Source organism: Diabrotica virgifera, chromosome 4 (genome assembly GCF_917563875.1).
Source record: "Diabrotica virgifera virgifera chromosome 4, PGI_DIABVI_V3a".
Lineage (NCBI taxonomy): Eukaryota > Metazoa > Arthropoda > Insecta > Coleoptera > Chrysomelidae > Diabrotica > Diabrotica virgifera.
The window spans coordinates 138215319-138231265 of record NC_065446.1 but is presented as its reverse complement, the minus strand read 5'-3'; the positions used below and the strand labels follow the sequence as shown (position 1 = coordinate 138231265).

General features: G+C 31.4%; 1 protein-coding gene across 1 annotated transcript in view; it reads left to right on the top strand.

The window, feature by feature from the left end:
- The first annotated feature begins 583 nt into the window (after positions 1-583).
- The window catches only part of LOC114339677 (uncharacterized), a 30207-nt gene continuing 14843 nt past the window's right edge, over positions 584-15947 (top strand). Inside the window, exons 1-2 of the mRNA XM_028290344.2 lie at positions 584-773; positions 14651-14862. Coding sequence (XP_028146145.1) covers positions 731-773; positions 14651-14862 — 255 coding nt within the window. The 5' untranslated portion in view covers positions 584-730. The remainder of the gene's footprint in view (positions 774-14650; positions 14863-15947) is intronic.

Sequence of the window (15947 nt, the reverse complement as noted above, 5' to 3'; positions counted from 1 at the left end):
TTTGCAACGAAATGGAAAATGGTTATTTATTTTTGATTTACCTGTTTACTCTTATTGGAGTATGAAGGGAACCATTCTCGTTGGAATTTACCGCGCTGAGCAGATGGGACGTGAATTATAAATTGTAAAATTCCCCCATCTTCCTTAGTATCAGCATCCGTTATGGGTTGCAAATTGTAGAAGCCTCGGAGGTGTAACCAGAGAAGGTTCCCATTGTTTTCCCTCTGGTGGGATGTAGAGCAACATTATGTTGTTTTATATGCCATTAGATTGAAAACTTAGTCTCATGAGTTGGTTAGTTAAAAAGAAAGAAGAACAATTAATGCTTGTGGCGGAAATGAGAAATCTTGAATGGATGAGTAAATTGACCAAATGACAAATAGAATAATCAAGAATGGGTAGTATAGGTATCATCTGGTATGATTGCAGTGTGTTCGTCTTAAAATCCTTTCTTCCTGCATTCAAATTGGTACCAAATCGAAACTTAAAAACACAGATAAACAAAAACTATATATTTTTGTAAGTAAGTAACTTTTGACAATTTATCTTAAGACGATAGCGACTCATAGATTACTTGTTTAGTGTTTAGTAAAACCTCTACAAAATTCTTCAGAAATGTTATCTTCAAATGTTTGTCACTCTAAGATTAAAACGTAATAGGTTATTATGGTTCAAGGTATAAAAAGCAAGTTTTAGTTATTCTGCATTGATTTTTAATTGTTCCGGCAAAATGAACACACGCACTTTTTTATTTTTAGTGGTTTTTCTTATTGGTAAGTCTAAAATTATGTGTAGTAGAATTTTTGATCATTTTTGGTATATTGTGGGAAATACCTCAATTTGGATAATTCAAAATTCTTATAATTAGGGCTATTTTATTTTAAATTTTTATTTCTATTCAATTCAAGATTAAGAAACTTTTTACTAAAAAAATTGTTCCTCTTTCTCTTCTTTTAGTATAGACTCCTGTTTTTTCAATGTGCCTCCAGTAAGTTGTCGTTTTTGCCAGCTTTCCTCGATGCTATCGTTTTCTAATATTCCATTTTCAGCAATCTTCTTTGATATTATTTTTCTGTACAAGTATTCCGTGGATTCCGTATTTAGTCCTTCGACTCTGATTTTTGTTTGTGTTGGTGTGAAGTATTTCATAATGATTCCTCTTTTACATAATACTAATAGTCTATGGTCGCTAATTGCTGCTATCTGCTGAGTTGAGGCATCTTACGTCGATTATTTCATTCATAGGAGATTCTGGCCAACAGAAAGCTACAGAAATAAAAATTAAACTGATTATTTTTTAATGATTTTAACTTCCAATCGTATAGTAAGATATTTGATCACGTGTTTAATTCTGTCCAATCAGATTAAAATTATACTGAGAATTATCTACTGTAGAAAATTGCCGATAGAATTTTTTTAAGTAGATTGTTTCTGTTTAATGGCAACCAGTTTCCTAGTTTTGACAACTGTCACATTTAAGAAAATATCCATAATATACGTATTAAAAAATAGTCTTACGAATATCACACGACAGTAAGAATAAATAAGAAAATAATGCTTCATTTTTATCCCTCAGTTTAAAATCCCTCAGTATTATCATCTTTCCTCTAACTTGATCTACTACTTGTTGTAATTCGTCATAAAAAATTTCCCTTTTTGTTTGAGGCTTGATATTTTCTGGGCCGTATACTCCGATGATATTTAGGTTTTCCTTTTCCATTCTAATTTTTGCTGTGACAATTCTTTTCGATATACAGGGTGTCCCGAAAAGATTGGTTATTGGTCATACCACAGATTCTGGGGTCAAAAATAGGTTGATTGAACCTAACTTACCTTAGTACAAATGTGCACATAAAAAAAGTTAGAGCCCTTTGAAGGTACAAAATGAAAATCGATTTTTTCCAATATATCGAAAACCTTTGGAGAATTTTTATTGAAAATGGACATGAGTCTTTGTTACGGCAGAAACAGCTTTAAAAAAATTATAGTGGAATTTGTGCATCCCATAAAAATTTTATGGGGGTTTTGTTCTTTAAACCCCCCTAAACTTTTGTGTACGTTCCAATTAAATTATTATTGTGGTACCATTAGATAAACACAATGTTTTTAAAACTTTTTTGCCTTTCAGTACTTTTTCGATAAGTCAGATTTTATACAGATATTTTGAATATTTTTCAAATCCACCACTAGTACGTTCTTTAAAGGTAAAATATTGCAAAACCTCTAAATTTTAAAGAACCGCTTGGATTGACATAAAATTTGGCATACACATAGTTAACAAGTCAAAGAAAAAAAAGTGATATTGTGCCGATAAGTGCTTTTGCCCTAGGGGTGAGTTTCATCCCCTTTTGTGGGTGAAAAATATATGTTCGAAATAAGTTCGGAAATGGATAAAATGACTAGTTATAAGCAACTTTTACTTTATAAAGATTTTTCACCAAAATAACACTTTTCGAGTTATTTGCGAGTGAAGATGTTAATTTTTCTACAAAATAACCACGTTTTCAGACGGTTTTTCGAAAATAACTCAAAAAGTAAGTATTTGGTCGAGAAAAAAATTCCTATCAAAATATAGCACGTAAAAAAGTGAAAAACATGGTGTATATATCACCCTAGGGGTGAGTTTCATCCCCTTTTGTGGGTGAAAAATATATGTTCGAAATAAGTTCGGAAATGGATAAAATGACTAGTTATAAGCAACGTTTGCTTTATAAAGATTTTTCACCAAAATAACACTTTTCGAGTTATTTGCGAGTGAAGATGTTAATTTTTCTACAAAATAACCACGTTTTCAGACGGTTTTTCGCAAATAACTCAAATAGTAAGTATTTGGTCGAGAAAAAAATTCCTATCAAAAATATAGCACGTAAAAAAGTGAAAAACATGGTGTATATATTAGGTCACTATACCTAGTAGAAGCAGAGTTATATCTAATGAAAAATAGGTTCATATTCGTCAAATTACAAATCGAATATTTTAATGTGCCATAACCAAAAAACGAAGCACTTTTTTGGGGAAAACTCATTTTAACTTTTTTAAAGTGTTTAAAAAAATGCTTATTTTTGTTTTTTAAGAAAAGTTTTTAGCATCAAAAGTAAACAAGTTACGCTCAAAATAAAGTTGGTCCCTTTTTCGGGAAGAAATTGGGAAAATCACCCCCTAATTATTAGCATTTCAAATGAACTTAATTGTTACCACTTCAAAAGTTTTTACTCGCGTACGTATTGATCATATGATCTGTAAGTTTCATCGGTTCAAAGTCCTTATTTTTGAAAGAGCTGTAGTTAAAAGGGCTTGAACGAGTCACTTATCACGAGTGTATGCAAATTTAGAAACACCGAATCTTAACCAATTTTTGTCTTATAGAAAACAAAAAAATACAAAATATTCTGAAAAGTAAAGCTGACCTTTTTTATTGTTTAAGATTTGTGGTATCTGTAACAATTTTTAAGTTATTTTGAAAAAAAAAAGCATTTTTTTCAGAATTAACTTTTTTTTAAATTGTACTTTAAAACCAATTTTTTTCAAAAATAAGCACTTTTAATCGATGAAAATTACAGATCATATAAACACAACATAAGCAAAGTAACTTGTGAAGCGGTAACGATTAATTTCATTTAAGTTTCTAATTGGGGGGTGATCTTCCTGATTTTTTTTTGCCAAAACAAAAGGACCAACTTTATTTTGAGCGTAACTTGCTTACATTTGATGCTAGAAATTTTTTTTATAAAAACAGAATAAAACTTTTTTTGAACACTTTAAAAAAGTTGTAATGTGTTTTCCCCAAGACTGCTTCATTATTTGGATATGTCACATTTAATTATTCTATTTGGAACTTTTCGAATATGCACCTATTTTTCATTAGCTATAACTCTGCTTTTGCTAGGTATAAAGACCTAATATATACACCGTTTTTTTCACTTTTTAATAGGCTATAGTTTTGCTAGGAATATTTTTTTCGACAAAATGCTTACGTTTTGAGTTATTTGCGAAAAACCGTCTAAAACCGTGGTTATTCTGTTGAAAAATGAACATATTGACTTGCAAATAACTCGAAAAGTATTGATTTGGTGAAAAAACTCTGTAGAACAAAAGTTGCTTAAAATTAGTCAGTTTATCCATTTCAGGACTTATCTTGGACATATATTTTTTCACCCCCGAGATGGGGTGAAAGTCACCCCCGGAATGGGGAGAAACTCACCCCCAGGGCAAAAGCACACATAGGCACCATATCACTTTTTTTCTTTGAAATCCAAGCGGTTCTTTAAAATTTACAGCAAAAACCGTGAACGAATGTACTACACATATTTGTATATGGTTAAGAACGATTGTTAAGACCTGGTAATAACATGTCCATTCAAATGTTACATTTAGGGTTGCATTTGTTAGAGAAGTCAATTTTATTTTATTTTTTAATGTGTAGGGGGGTTCAGTAGAAGCTTAAGGTCAAGTTTTTGGGGTCGCCGCCCTTGTCCCCCGTCCGCCATCTTGGAAAAAGGGGTGTAAGGGGCTTTCGCGCTGTATCTCCTAAACTAACAACCATACAGAAAATTTAATAACACATAAAATGTAGAAAATTTAATTTTCTATAATTTTATATTAATTACTTTTTATCGTCAAGTGACCAACAAAAAAGTTATAAACAAAAATAAGAGAAAATTTTGTACGAAGTTTCTTTTTGGAGGTTCTAACTGTTTTCCGTTCATTTTACAATAAAATAACATCATAGCGATTTAATTGAGGATTTTTTAACGAACAATTTCCACTATAAATTTGATTCATTTTATTTATTTATCTAGGTTTTACAGCGGTCCAAACTTGACCAGATTTTCGAATTCTAATAGGAATACAATAAAAACAAAACCTTGGGCTTGCTTTTCTATCTATATATTTATTTATTATGATTTTAACATTCCTATACTATTATTAAGCTATTTTTGACCCTTTTCCTGGCCACCTATGAGGTAGAGTCTGGAGGCGCGTTTTTTGTGTGGTATCCCCAATAGGCCTAATCCATGGACAATTTCTAGACAAAATAATATTATTTATTATTATATGTTGAAAAAGATCTATCACAGTTATTATTCTTTCATCTTTTTCGATGGTTCAGGCAGCGAGTCAAGATGTAAATCAATATCCGAGGTGAATTTTTGTGGTATAATGAGAGTTAGAGTTGGCGTCATTGTCGGTAATTCATCTACCAATTTATTTTCTTCAATAATTAATGCTGACATGTCCACGATGTTGCTGCAACTTTCACCACCACAATAGAGGCACACTGCTGAAAATTTGAGGTCTGCTTTTCGGCAACCACATGCACTTCCAGTTTCCATTGCATCTGCTAAAGATGAATTTCATAAGCTTGGGGGTACTGGAGGCTTGGAAGTTTGGATTGGTATCCAAAATTTTCCATGATTTTTCCTGCCCCAATTTTCTGGATCACAATGTTTACCGAGCCACGACTGAATCTGGTGATACACTCGGAGTCTGTGGAAACGGGCTGCATCTTGTGTTGGAGGAAGTGAGAAGAGACTTAATGCATTTTTTGTCACTGTTTTAGCGAATCATTTGTATCTCAGGGTTTCCAGACAACAGTAAGTAAAGATGGCTCGACTTTCCTACTGACAAATAATTTTCCCCAGAGGTTTCTTACAAATAAAATAACCACCACTCATGATGCGCTCTTACAAAAAACATAAAATACTTATCTAATCACAAAAATATAAATTTTACCCACAAGCTTCTCAATAGTATTATCTATAAAACTCAAAGTACTTTTCACAATTTTTAATACGACTGCACGGGGCCAAATAGGTAGCACAACTGTAAGAATAAGTTAAGTAGAGGGGGACCGACTGCTGTGCCACCTAGGATAAATTATAATAATAAAAGTAATAGTAAGCAGATGTTCAGTCCGGTACGGAAGAAAAATGATGTAACTGCAAAGTTTGTCAATTCTTGTTTATTGCGCAATTAACTTCTAAAATACTATGTAAAGATGATACAAAAAGACCGAACTGTAAACATGTGCCAAGCCACTATAGGGTAGTTGCGTCGTTACTGAAATACGCGCTATCTTAGACCTTGTTTCAGATGCATAATGACGCAATTGTAGATAAGGTTGAAAATGGGGCGATTAAATTAAGGTAATGAAATTCGAACTAATATCGATGAAAATAAAAGCCATCTTTGGCAAAAAAAACGCCATACCGATGCTCCTTTACGATTACTCTTCATCTAATCCATATTTTAAATATTTAAAAATCGTTTTTTGCTCTTCTGAAGAATTTTACATTTTGCGGTTGCGTCATTCTTCTTCTGGACCGGCGAATTTGTCCTCAAACAACTTCTTGGGGCTTTTCTATATAAGCTTTGGGTTCTAAGTTTTATAATGGGGAGAAAGGTCTAAAATAGATTAATAATAGCATAGGAATGTTCAAATCATAATAAACTGTATGAATAAAGAAATATTAAAATAGAAAAGTAAGCCTAACCTTTTGTTTTTATTGTATCCCTATGAGCATTCGAGAATCTGGTCAAGTTTGGAGCGCTGTAAAACCTAGATAATTAAATAGAAATAAACACCTTTATAGTGGAAATTGTTCGCTGAAAAAGCCCCTACAAAATTGCTATAATGTTATTTTATTTTAAAATGAATTGAAAAAAGTTATAACCTCCAAAAGAAACTTGTTAAAAAATGTTTACTTATTTTTGTTTATATCTCTTTTGTTGGTCACTTGACGATAAAAAGTAAAAATTATATAATATTTAATTTGCTACATTTTATGTTTAATTAGATTTTCCGTAGGGTTGATAGCTTACGAAATATAGCGCGAAACCCCTTTGCACCCCTTTTCCAAGATGGCGGCCGGGGGACAAGGGTGCCCAGCAAACAGGTTTGAGCCCAGTTACGTGATGATTACGTTAAATTTACGGCAAATTTCAACGAATACGTAACTCGGTGATTTATGACGGGAAAAAAACGTGTTACAGTGCCAAATCATTCACCTATATATTAGTGCTTCCTTTATACATGTTGGACATTAGAATGATATAAAACCATAATGACGAATATAATACATGTTTTTTATAATAGGTGTGAATGTCGGTTACATCTCAAAGGTACGTTTATTTCACGTAATAATTACGAAACAGAGATAACTTCCTTTGGTTAAATTTTGAGAAATATTTTGGAAAACAAAATTTTACAACGGTGTTGGTTAAATACGTAGTGCTTGAATTTTACTCACTGTATTTTATGGACGTCGAAAAATTAGATGTATTTCACGTAAAAGTAATGTAAATAGTAATAATATTTAAACAAAAAGTTTATGATTTCGCTTTTAAAATCATTTAGCATAAAAACTATTTCAATCCAATTTTGATTAGAAGATATTTTTGCTATTTTTTTCTTTAAAAATATCACAGGAGCTAAAATGATGTTGAGTCTAATTTTCAAATCGCGCGCGGTGATGACGTACTACCATTGATTAATAACTACATAGATACCTCACCTTTAGGTAAAACCGAATTCAGTGTTAAACTCCGCCCACTTACACCTCTTTGCCCCTCAAGTCTAAGTACTAACTGGCTGGACGGTGGCGACATTTATTGAAATTTTTGCCAAGATTGAAAAATAAATTTGAGCTGCTTGGCTGGCGTAATAGATAACGATATAAGGGTAGTATTCAGCATTTTAACAAATAATTTTAACGCGATTGTAATCTCTATTTTGGAATTTCGATTTTACTTCAGATAAAACGCTAAAAATTTATTAATAAAAATAGTGAAGAGGTTTCTTAAAAATTATTTAATTATTAATACAAAAAAACAACAAAACAACAAAAAAATACATAATAAAATTAGCAGTGATAATTCACATGTAAATTATTTTTTGAAATTTGTAAAAGAATGATATTTTCAGAACTAATGCGAAATAAACTATTTGAAGTTGATATACAGAATTTCTTTCCAGATCTAACCCATTCACCCCAGGTAAAATATTGTAAAACCTCCGAATTTTAAAGAATCCATTGGATTGGCATGAAATTTGGTATACATATATCTTGACAAAATGACAGGGAATTTCCAACATATAAATAGTTGAGGGCCATCTGAGGTAAAAGCTGATAAACGGACAGGATTAGAAAGTTTAAAACATCACTAATTAGATCATATTTCAAAACAAAGTAAATAAGTATTATTGAATGTTGATTCTTTTCAAACTAAGATAGTAAAATTAAAATTTTAGGAAAAAAAATATTTATTATTTCTTGTTCTCAAGAAGTACTTTCATTATTGACAATATCGAAACATTTTATTATTAAAAGTCGAGAACAATTAAAAACCACGTTCATATTTATATGAAAGTGCTTTAAAAATGAAGGTAGGTACATTACTCTTGAGAAGAATTAATATTTTTTAACAAACTTGGTATACGACTCATAATATTTGACATCTGATTCTTTCATTTTGAGTTTTAGGGCATGCAAGTTTTTATCAATAATACATTTTTCCCTAAACTGAATAAAAAAGTTTCCATATGATTCCAAGGTTTTAAGACATACTGATATTGTTTTCCTGATATTATAAAATACTTGTTAATATCTACTCGATACAGTGAGCACGTAAAGGTTGGAATAAATTCATTTTCTAGAGAATGGACGACTTTGGAAAAAACTCCCGAAACAGGTCAAATTTTGTTTTTAAATTACGACTTTTTGGCAAATATATCATACTAGTGACATCACCCATCTTGGCGTGATGACGTCATCAATGATTTTTTAAATAAGAATAGGGGTCGCGTGATAGCTCATTTTAAAGGTAATTTAATTGTCTATTCAGTAATATAAACATTAACATAATTATTTATACAGAACGTCTAAAAAAAAATTTTTTAATTAAATTTTTTGATATAAAAAGAAGAATGTATTTTATTTATTTAATTCAAAATATATTTTACTGCTCTCAGAAAACAGAAAAAAAATGTTTATTTGAAAAATAATCATTGCTTTTCCCTTAAATTAAATTTCAAACTGTCAAGAGGCAAGTGGATGGCTGCTTTAATATTGAATTTAAGCAAAAAACAATATTTATTTATCAAATAAACATTTTTCCTGTTTTTTAATAGCAGTAAAATGTATTTTGAATTAAATAAATTACACACATTCTTCTTTTTATGTCAATAAATTAAGTTCAAAAAAAAAAATTTGGACACCCTGTATAAATAATTATGTTATTGTTTATATTACAGAATAGAGAATTGAAATACCTTTCAAATGACCTATCACTCGACCCCTATTCTTATTTAAAAAATCATCGATGATGTCATCACGCCCAGGCGGGTGACGTCACTAGTATGATATATATGCCAAAAAGTCGTAATTTAAAAATAAAAATTGACATGTTTTGGGATTTTTTTCCAAAGTCGTCGATTCTCGAGAAAATGAATTTATTCCAACCTTTACGTGCTCACTGTATAAACTAAAGCTAATAGTGTAGTTTAACATTCAGTTGAATCCACGATTATTTACCCGTGCGTCATTAATACCTGACGAGATAAAACACATACTTTTGATCCAGCATCATTCTCTTCCACGCATGAAACTAAAGACAAACCAGCTACCGCCTGTTATTAAGTAAAAACACATGTTTTTTTATGAACGCACTAGACTAACTCTATTGCGCACAATAGAGAAAAAATTTTCTAGAGGGTTTTGGTTCAGAAAAGATGTTAAAAGATATGACACATTATATTATTTTTGAAGTTCCTCCCACAAACATAAAACTGACAAAATGGTCCACTGAAAGCCGTGTAGACAGTGAATATTATTTCTCTCTTTATGATTTTCAAAAACTTTAATTTTTTTAAAATATCCTAAACCTGCTTTTAAGTTTTCAGTTGACTTGCTTAAAGTTGACATTGGCTTTCTGTTTGGATTACTATCACTACAATATTTGCTGTTAAGACCATCAAAAATATTATTTATAATTTTCCAAAATTCGGCAGTAAGAGAAGCCGTTTTGGTGTGTAACTGCCCTACAGATATTTCTGAGGCATTTCTGAGATATTTCTGAGATATTTCTTTTTTGATATTGCTGAGGCAATTGAGTTGGAAAAAATTTGTGCTGCTAATTTATTTAATTGATGCTGCTAATTATTAGGGTTTATATGAACGTTTGTTATTTTCACCATGCATCGTGCTCTCACACTGGTTCTATCGATGTATGTGTATTCAATATCTTGCCGCGATATTTGTTTAGAATCGGCAAAAAACGTCAACTTTTTGTTAAGAAAATTTGGAATATTTATAATCAATGGTACTACCAAGCCTCTCTCCTCCTTTAAATACTATCACGTGACCACGGTAGGTGACTAACATAGTTGGTTCGAAAACTAAATTAATCGATTTATCGAATAATAGATACGTTTCGATAGGATTATTTTTTTTATATTATTCTGGTATTGAAATAGATTTTTAGTAAGACCAATTAGTTAATAGTAGAAGAAATTTAAAAACAAAAAGAAAATACCTAATACTAATTTAAAGTAAGTAGAATAGTTTAACTGTAATTTAAAAATAATCGATTTTTATAATCGATGATCATAACTTCTAATATCAGCTTTTCGCATTTCTCACAACAAAAAGTGAAACGTGAAACAGCTTTATTTCCCTCGTTTTATTTTAGGCGGGTTTATTTTTTATAATATTTATTTATATTGTCTTTCGTATTAACGTTTACCTCACTGCTCGAGGGTTGAAGTACCGATGATGCAATTACAAAAAACAAGAAAGTGTCCTCCTCGAAATAAAAAGTGACCTGTGTTGTGTTTTGTGCTGGCAAATTTTTTAATGTGTCTTTAGGTCGGTACCATTTTTGGTTCATTAACTTGTATAATAATTATACAAGACAAATGTTTTAAAGTCTCTAAATTCTACTAAATAAATACATTGTTAATACTTTATATGCTTGTTTTATTTATATCATATGAGGATAATAATTACGTGGTTCATAAGTTAATTAACCCGGCACCTGCCACGTGGCTTTGCAAGGCGCCAACTGCCACGTGGGATGCTCACAGCACCCCTTAAAAATTTTCTGTGATCTACTTGTTTAAAAAACAAAATAATGTGTTGAGTAACACAAGAATATAAATAAACATGTTTTATTAACTTATTAGCCACTAATATGTTATAAAAGTTAAAAAATAAAATGAAAAAGGTGTTATAAGCAAATTAGCAAGTACCAAGTCTAGAGTATAGAGTCTATATTATTAATTTAAATCAGTTATTTCAATAAAAAATGTAAATTTGACCTGTTTATCAAAAATACAAAAAAAAATTAAAACTTAAAGTGCCAGATGATGACACTTCAATTCGACTTTAGAGCTATAAGTTCAGAATGACACTAAATAACCACTTCAAACACTAACACATATATGCTATATAATATTATAGAAAGCTACTATGACGCACAGCTCGGTTGCCAAACTTGAAATACCAAATATTTGATAAAAATGTGTTATGGGGTGCTGGTAGCACCCCACATGGCAGGTGCCGGGTTAAGGTCGAATTATTTACGTGAACCGAGGACGTATCTTTCACGTGAATTCTAATATATACATTCCCTAAAAGATACGTTCATCAACACGTATTTGCAACGTGAATTTCCCGAAATATTTTATTGCTATTTAAGGTAAATAACACGTATATTGAAGATGAGTTTTTCACGTAATTTAAAGACGTATTTTCAATGTGAAATTCCAACCAAATTTTCACGTGAAATTCACGTAAGCAATTTACGTATATTGGTGACAAATGTACCCAAAATTCACGTAATTAACAGGTCGGTCTGTTTGCTACCCCAAAAACTTGAACTTAAGCTTCTACTGATCCCCCCTACACATTAACAAAATAAAATTGACTCCTCTAACAAATGCAAGGTATGGCCTAAAAATGTAACATTTCAATGGATTAATGAAAATTTATTTATAATTTACATTTTTAGGTACCTTTTGAACCATATTAAAAAGAAGCCACATCTCGATAAAAGGTGCCTTATCAAAACAATACTAACAGGCAAAAAAGTTTTAAAAACACTGTGTTTAACTAATCGTACCGCAATAATAGTTTAATTGGAACGTACACAAACATTTGGGGGGTTTAAAGGAACAAAACCCCCATTAAATTTTTATGTACACATATTAAAAAAGAAGCCGTATCTCGTTAAAAACTGGCTTATCCAAAAAATATTAAGAGGCAAAAAAGTTTTAAAAGCATTATGCTTACCTAATGGTACCACAATTAAAATTTAATTGGAACGTACATAAAAGTTTGGGGGGTTTAAGGGAACAAAACCCCATAAAATTTTTATGGGGTCACAAATTTCACTATAATTTTTTTTAAAGCTGTTTCTGCCGCAATAATGACACACGTCCATTTTCAAAAAAAATCTAAAATAGTTTTCGATATATGAAAAAAATCGATTTTCATTTTGTAACTTCAAAGGGCTGTAACTTTTTTGTGTGCACTATTGTATATAGTGAGGTTCAATCAACCTATTTTTGACCCCAGAATCTGTGGTATAATTTATAACCAATATTTTCGGGACACCCTGTATATTGACACTGTTTGATGTGATTTTGCTATTTTTGATGTATTCGTAATGGATCTTTGGCCCTGTTTTCTTTTGCTACTCCACTGTAGATTGTAGAGACCAATCCTGATAAATAATATTTATTGGAGTAATAATATTATTATCTATTATGTATTTTCTTTATCACAATCGTCACATTTATTTAAGTATGCCTTCCAGTGTTCTCTTTTCACCTTCTTCTTCTTTTTGTGTAGACATAATTCTGTCTGCTTTTCAACCCGACTCCAGTAAGTTATCATTCCATCGTTTTGTGGTCTTCCCACTGATCGTCTTCCTATTGGGGAACCGGAAGTAGCAAATAGATGAAAATATTTTCATTAAATTGATTACTCTTGAAAACCCCTTTATTACAATTTTCATGATTCAATTTTCTTTAGTTCTCGAGATATTTCTAATAGGACGTTTATCTGCCTCACCCTATATACATATTTCAGACTTATTAGCCCATCTTCAGTACAGTGTAGGCAGGTTAGAAAGGAGTATATTAACTTGGGAAAGGATCACTACAGGAGCAAAGTTATCATTTTTGTTCATACTGTAAGAAGACCCTGTCATCTAAGGGCGACAACTAACACTGCCAAGAAGGCTACCTTGTCACAAATAAGTATGTGCTGTAGTGCCTTTTGGTCCAAATTAATTAAATAGAATAAATACGTCTTCAATACATTATACTTTATTCAGCGGGTAACGGACAATATGTAAATAATAACAATAATGATTCATAACATATCGGCTAACACCTACATAGTTACTACTATCTATCTATATATCACAATACTGATTCCTCGGCATATTTTATACCAATCTAAACAATAACAAATATAATTCAAGTTCAACGCATATTAAACATGTGATACAAAACTATAAACTGATATTGTTTTTATATCTGTTCAATACCTAGGTTAATAACATCTTATTTAAAATATGTTTTATACAGAGTTTTCATATTATACTACAACCTGAGGAAATGGAAAGCCATAACGTTATTAAATAAATTATGTTGAATAAGCGAGTACAAATATAAATAGAGATGTAAATGTTAATATAAAAGGAAATATATATACAGTGGCCCTCCATCATTTTATAAAACATTTATACAATATGTTGTATTGTATAATACAACAATGCAACAAAAATGAAATTATTTAGTTAAACCTAATATTGTCAATACGGCTCTTAAAGCCCCTAATAATGGTCATGGATTTACAAAAGATGCAGTCAAAGAAGATCTAGAGAAAATGGGAGTGCGACAATGGGAATTAGTAGCACAGGACCGACAAACATGGAAGGCAATAGTAAAGGCGGCAAATACTCACGAAGAGTTGTAGTGCCATTAATGACGATGACTTACATCTACTAAGTGATAGGGGTAATTTTTATAAGTTGAGATTAATTATCTTCTTTAATATATTAGACTTCAAGATTAGGCTATTAGGCTTTAGAGAAAGTACCCAGATACAATTATTTGGTATGTGAACTAGATGAACAGTGGGAACGCAGCCTCGAAATAAAACGACAGCACGTAACAAACACGGAAATATTAAGAAAAATGAAAAAAGATAAAGAAATGCTCAACACTATGAAGGAAAGAAAAATGGACTACTTTGGTCACATACTAAGAAATGAAAAATATGAGTTGATCCGATTGGTTATACAAGGGAAAGTTGAAGGAAAGAGAGAACTGGGGAGACGACGCACCTCCTGGTTGAAAATTTTAAAGCAGTGGAGTAGAAAAACAACAATAAATCTCTTCAGAACCTCTTCAGACAGAGTTATATGGGCCACGATGATCGCTAATATCCTTAAAGGATGAGGCATATCAAGATGAAAATCTTCTTCAACATTGTAGATCATTTCTGGAGTTATAATTACGAATTTAAAATCTAATTATATTTTTTAATCTTATTAATTCGGTATATGTGTATAATATTGGATATAAAAAGAGAATAATGGAATCCTGCAACTTTTATATTTATTTATTGATCTTTTTCAGTGGCACAAAGCGCTTTTTGTGCCCCAAAAGATAAAAAACACAAAAGCAAAGGCAAATATAAAACTTGGGTTGATCAAAACCAAGTAGAACTTGAGGGCGCCAAAAACAGAGTCATCAAATACATACAGAAAAATGACCCCGATACCACAAGGGCAATTAACGAACTACTAGAACCAGTGAAAGACAAATGTCCACAGGTCGACAAGGTACCGGTAAGTATTTTCTTTTTCTTTTTTTACATATTGTGAATGTCAATGGAAATAATTAATAACAGAGGCTAGGGGAAGTTTGACCCGAACCGCAGCAACTATATTATATTTTCGGTTTATAACGTCCTGCGACGTTGTCCGATGCCTAAGCGCCAGTTCCCTTGGTTGTTCTAGTCTTCATCGGATAATCCTCTTTCGCTCATAGATCTTCGTATACCACCAATCACAAGATTTTTTCGGTCTTCCTCTTTTTCGTTTTTCTTTTGGTACCCATCTCATTGTCTTTTTAGGGAGTCTTTCCTCACTAATCCTTTGAACGTTGAAGGTTGACCCGAACCGCAGCAACTATATATATATATATATATATATATATATATATATATATATATATATATATTGTCAGTTTATAACGTCCTGCGACGTTGTCCGATGCCTAAGTGCCAGTTCCCTGGAGTGTTCCAGTCTTCATCGGATAATCCTCTTTCGCTCATAGATCTTCGCATACCATCAATCCAAGATTTTTTCGGTATTCCTCTTTTTCTTTTTTCTCTTGGTACTTATCTCATTGTCTTTTTAGAGAGTCTCTCTTCACTCATTCTTTGAACTTGTCCATACCAGGTTAATTGTTTTTCCTCTATGCAGTCAGTAATTTGTTTTTGTTACACCCATTTTATCTCTTATATCATTTCGGATCCTCTCCAACTTTCATGTTCTGTTTGATCGTGTTAGTGGGTCCATCTTCGTAGCCTCTAGTTTTCTCTTTTGATGTTCTTTAATCCTCCACGTTTCAGAACCGTATACCAATGTGCTTTTTATGAACGTATTATAAATTGTTATTTTTCGTTGTTTTCCTATGTCTTTACTCCATAATATTCCATTTATGTTTTTTTATGTCTTTACTCCACAATACTCCACAATTCCATTCCATTTAACGATTTGATTATTCTTCTGGCTTTATTTATTCTGTTTGTAATGTCATCATCATATGTTCCTTCTTTAGTTCTTTGTTGAACAGTTACTCTGACTTACTTTACATCGTCCCTAAACTCCTGAAAGGGAGTTTCCAGTACCCTGAAGAGGCTTAAGCC